Raw genomic sequence first — 5,858 nt, forward strand, 5'->3', positions numbered from 1 at the left:
GTTTGTAACTAACAGTTGTTCTTTGCTGGATAAAATTGAAGATTTTGGTGTGTTTGTAAGTAACAGTTCTTTGCTGGTTAAAATTTCAAGGTTTTTTTTTCATTCCCTTGACAGATAGATGACTTTGAAGATTCTAACTCTGATGATATTTCTGTACAATCTGATGATGGTGATGATGATGATGTTATTTGTCTAGAAAACCCTGAACCAGGCACTAGTTCCAACAAGTGAGTCTCTGACTGTCCTCTTTTAATAAAAATTAAACACAAGTGATGAACGTAACAGACTTCTTACTGCTGAACTGTATCCTTAAATATGTATGAAATTACTGTTACAGGAAGGATGATGACAGCAGTGAAGAAGAGGTTATCAAGAAGTGGAAGACTTCTAGACTAAGTAGGTAGCATCTTCTAGACTATAGATATTTAAACTTATTAAATGTCATTGTTTAAGACCTGGAAAGTTATAACACAACAAACCCAAACATACCTAATAGTGTAGATAAAAATCATATAAACTCCAGATATTTTTTTAACAAGTTGCTCATAGTTTGTCTCTTACAGATTTTCAATCAGAGATGTATAAAAATAGCATTTGGATCTATCTTTTATCTGCCACAAGTCAATATACATGAGGCCTTTTCTTCAATACTAGAATTCCTCATTTAGGCTGGATGATAAAACAAGTTTTTGTGAAAAGCTACTTATATATAAAGTATAATACTTATGAAGTTACAGCTAAAATGCCTAAACCTTGTGAAGCATTAGAAATTTATATATAAACTTCAGATGGACGAATTAAAACTACTTAAAACAAAAATCAGTTTATGTGTTGGTTTTTAATGCTTTGCCATCTTTTTTTGTCTAGAATGTAATGTTTATGTCTATTAGTGTATGGATAACACAAATGGATTAACCTTTTCACGATGAGTAGGTCTAACTGAGTATGTCACGGTCTTTTAGAGAGTTATTTTCAAAATTTATTTAAATAATTTTTTGTTTGTTATAATAATTAGAATAGCAAGAAATCGTAGCTAATAATCCATATTTTAATACAATATAAGTTTTTTTAATGTTCATAATTTTATAAGGCAATGTTAAAAAAAATCCTGAATTTCCCCTAGTGTGAGAAATGTGATATTTTTTATCTTGGCATCCCCTTTTCTCTAATTTATTCACCACCCCTCCAATAAGTATGAAATATAACATAAATTATTCACTATAAAATTGTCATTGCTCAGACAAACCATAATTTTCATAGCTTTTAATCTTGTTTGGTTACAGAGTCATCAAATAGAAAATCAGACCTCTCTTGCCACACCCATCACATCCAGATTAACAAGTGACAAATATATTGTTAAAGATAAAATAGTGATGTTGAACCTCTACACATTTTACCAAATGACAAATATATTGTTAAAGATAAAATAGTAATGTTGAACCTCTACACATTTTACCAAATGACAAATATATTGTTAAAGATAAAATAGTGATGTTGAACCTCCACACATTTTACCAAATGACAAATATATTGTTAAAGATAAAATAATAATGTTGAACCTCTACACATTTTACCAAGTGACAAATATATTGTTAAAGATAAAATAATAATGTTGAACCTCTACACATTTTACCAAATTAACAAGTGACAAATATATTGTTAAAGATAAAATAATAATGTTGAACCTCTACACATTTTACCAAATGACAAATATATTGTTAAAGATAAAATAATAATATTGAAGTTATTCACATTGTACAGAATTAACCACTGACTAAAATATAGTTAAACTCATTAAGTAGATGAAAAGATAATAGTGGAACCAGTTAGTGAAGTTAAACTGTGTTACACTGTAGACAGTAGTGGATGGGAAGATAACAGAGGAACCAGTAACTGAGGCTAACTGATTACACTAGACAGTAGTGGATGGGAAAATAAAACTTGAACCAGTTAGTGAGGTTAAACTGTATTACAATGTAGACAGTAGTAGATAATAAAATAAAACTTGAACCAGTTAGTGAGGTTAAACTGTATTACAATGTAGACAGTAATATATAATAAAACAAAACTTGAACCAGTTAGTGAGGTTAAACTGTATTACACTGTAGACAGTAGTAGATAATAAAATAAAACTTGAACCAGTTAGTGAGGTTAAACTGTATTACAATGTAGACAGTAATATATAATAAAACAAAACTTGAACCAGTTAGTGAGGTTAAACTGTATTACACTGTAGACAGTAGTAGATAATAAAATAATATCAGAATAATTAAGTGCAGTTAAACTGATATGTTATAACAGTGGCAGTTGGAAAGATAAAATCATAATTCAATGATACATTTTCTTAATTTTTGTTTTTATGTTTTACAGAAGTTAACGTTTATTTCTTGAGTCTAACTGAAGAGAGAAAAACTAGAACAAAATGAAAGGTTTGATAATGACATGAAAATTTGTTTGTTTAAAGCATACAAGAGCCAAAAGAAAGTTTTAGCTGATTGGTTTTTTGTTTGTGACTTTCCGAGTGTAGCTGGAGAAAAGAATGAAGAACCAGATAACACAAACAGAGATGATGAGAAGGAATGGTGGTCAGATATCCTTCCAGAAGAGGAATCTAAAAAAATAGAGCTCAGTGGCAAGCTGGTCCTTCTTTTTGAAATTCTTAACAGATGTGAAGAGATAGGAGATAAAGTGTAAGCCATATTTCATAGTTGACCAAAATTAATTGATCCACAGAAATGTGAAGTAAGATGTATTCAACTTTTTTGTTATGCCTAATTTTACCTGACTAACTAACTAACTAACTAAAGAAGAATATTCTGGTAAAACTGCTGCTTTTTACAGGACATCACTTTCTCATTTGTCACACAAATTTCAGTTTTAAAGATCCGGTGCTACTCTGAGTGGTAAGTTGTTTGTTTTTGTCTAACCCTCATTGTGATGTGTAGAAGGCAAACAACCTGTATAACCAGTATTTGTTTTGTAATTAAAACAATCTTTACAGTTTCTTGCAATTTTTTTTTCAGTCTGCATTTTATTTAATATGTGCTTTATGTTTGGGCAGTGTGTGTTCCATCTGTCTTACCCTGGACTTTATTCTGATTTTTTTGAGTGTTTGAACGTATCCTGTCAAGATCGTTTCTACCTAGATTATGCCATATATACTGGGGAACAACCTAACTGTATCATGTCTGTCTGTCTTTCTCTTCTAGTTTATTATTTAGTCAGAGTCTACTGTTGTTGGACTTAGGGGGAACAACCTAGCTGTATCATGTCTGTTTGTCTTTCTCTTCTAGTTTATTATTTAGTCAGAGTCTACTGTTGTTGGACTTAGTAGAAGATATGTTAGAGATGAAAAACCTGGAGAACAGCACGATTTCTGACCCTGAACAGAAGGGCTACTATGGAACGTGGCTGCACGGTTTGGATTATTTCCGAATGGATGGGTCGACCAGTGCTGATAGCAGGAGAAGATGGATAGAACATTTTAATGATGAAGAAAATTGCAGGTTTGTAAACATAAGCCTTTTTTTATATTTTAAAAATTGAAGTAATTATGAACCATGAAATATATTTAGTACAGTTACACATTAAACACAGAGGGCTGGCCAAGCAAGTAGGCCTACAATTTGTGATAAAAATCATACAAACTGGAGATGTGTTTTATTCCCATATTTATTGTTTATTTCAGGTTTGAAATTCCATTTTTACAACAGTTAACTGTAGGAAATATAAATCTAGGCTGTTTATGAGAAAGAAATGTTTAAACTGCATTTAATAACAGGTTCAAGACCAGTATTAAACAGTTGAAACAATGAAGCTAGTGGTGTGAATATTATGTGAACAATGTAGAAACTTTAATATAGCATCTACTCTGTTTACAGTAGTTATAATATCTGTGATATGTATGGTATTGTTATAGACTGCATATCGTAGTCACGTGATGACGTTAGGATCATGCAAATAATCTACTTAAATCGGGGTATGAACAGGTCATGAAAATCATTGGAACTTTAAACAGTTATTTTGATACTGGAAATTTTGTAAAATTAGTGGTTTTTATCAGGAGTCCTGGTAAAGTCCTTAAGTTTAATCTTATATCTGCCACATCCCATTTTTACCATTAACAAGCCGTAATGTTGTTTGTCTCAGTTTCTAGAAAAATGACCTATGGAAAATGTGAGTTATAAAATGGGAAATACACTGACTTGGCAACAGTGATCAGTAGAAGGCTTTGAACTGTGTACCTGTATCAATATGGTGTTACATGACCATTGTTGTAAAGATACTGTTAGTGGATGTTTCCTTAATAAACAATGTTTCTAGGCTTCATCAGTTGTTGTCTAGAGTTTACTAATAAAAAGAAAGACAGTGAGAACAGTATGGTAGAATATGTATTGTAAACTGAACCATCGTACATGAAGATAGCCCATCAGCTTATAAGTATAGCTACCTGTTACGTACACAGAGATTGGTCTAAGCTGGAATATTTTAAGTATGACAGAATATGTATTGTAAACTAAACCATCGTACATGAAGATAGCCTATCAGCTTATAAGTATAGCTACCTGTTACGTACACAGAGATTGGTCTAAGCTGGAATATTTTAAGTATGACATTTTTGGCCCTGTTACTAAATATTTGAAGACAATCTTCTACTTTTAAGAGGCATTTAGGAATAAATACAGTATTGTGACACGTTATTAATATTATGAAGTCTTAATGTGTTCTTATCAGTTGGTTTCTTTCAGGCCTAAAATGAATGAAAATCTTTAAAAAAAGAAGGTTAATACCATGTGATGGCTGATACCCAGGACAAGAAATAGAATTATTTATAACAGTTATTGTTTTAGATATGGTTTAGATGTTGACAAGAGTTATCTGCAATAAAACTTGCAGGCTGAACACCATGTTGAAATATAAAGGTTTTACTGAACCACAAGATTTCTGGTTTGTTTGTTGGAAATGTTTACAAATAATGTCTGAGAACAAAGGAGAGTTATCTTAGTAACAATACGTGTGTGAATATTTACCTTATTAGCTAACGTGTGCAAGATGTCCTATTGGTCAGTTGAAATAATATGTTCACTATTGGTTTGTATGGTTACATTTGATGAAAGTTCAACAGTCAGTCAGGTACAAGATAACTTGTCCTATTGACAAGTTGAAATATTATGTTCAATAAATATTATTTGGTTTGGTTACAAGCTAGAATAATATTTAGATTCAACCAAAGCACTGTAACTAATAAAGATTTTATTTGTACCATGTTATGTCTTTTAGATTTTCTTTAAATGGCTTGTTTCATATTTTTATTTTTTTAATAAGTGTTTTGTCAGTAGCTCAGGTGTAAGTCAGAGTATGCCTGGGAGGTAAAAATTCAATCTAGTATGAATGGATACCAATGCTTAGGGTAATTGGCTGCTAGAACACCCAAGAAATGTGTACTGTGCACAAAAAAGTATGGGGGGAATTAACATTTTTTGTATACATGCATTTCACTGTATGTACTATTGCTAGAACATTTTTTTACAACTGGTAATGTATTTTTTGTAGAATATAATAGAACCTTAGTTATGTAAATTTGGTGGAGTGCATGTTGTGTCAAAATCAGTAAATTAGGTCCTTGAAAATCCTGGATTTTTTGTCCACTTAGCATGTGCAAACCATGTTAAATAGTAAATGTTTTTGTATGGTGCGAATATACCACACCTGGTGGTGTTATAGAATATCACAGTAATATCTCTTAGCTACACCTGATGGAGTTATAGAATATCACAGTAATATCTCTTAGCTACACCTGATGGTGTTATAGAATATATTAGTAATATCATTTAGCTACACCTGATGGTGTTATAGAA

General features: G+C 31.2%; 1 protein-coding gene across 1 annotated transcript in view; it reads left to right on the forward strand.

Moving 5' to 3' along the window:
- Positions 1-5,858, forward strand: part of LOC106476731 (transcriptional regulator ATRX-like) — a gene marked incomplete at both ends in the record, with an annotated part of 14,465 nt that overhangs the window by 6,892 nt on the left and 1,715 nt on the right. Inside the window, 4 exons of the mRNA XM_013937363.1 lie at positions 115-227; positions 338-396; positions 2,528-2,690; positions 3,294-3,506. Of these exons, the coding sequence (XP_013792817.1) occupies positions 115-227; positions 338-396; positions 2,528-2,690; positions 3,294-3,506 (548 nt within the window). The remainder of the gene's footprint in view (positions 1-114; positions 228-337; positions 397-2,527; positions 2,691-3,293; positions 3,507-5,858) is intronic.

Source organism: Limulus polyphemus, unplaced genomic scaffold (assembly GCF_000517525.1).
Source record: "Limulus polyphemus unplaced genomic scaffold, Limulus_polyphemus-2.1.2 Scaffold11375, whole genome shotgun sequence".
Classification (NCBI taxonomy): Eukaryota; Metazoa; Arthropoda; class Merostomata; order Xiphosura; family Limulidae; genus Limulus; species Limulus polyphemus.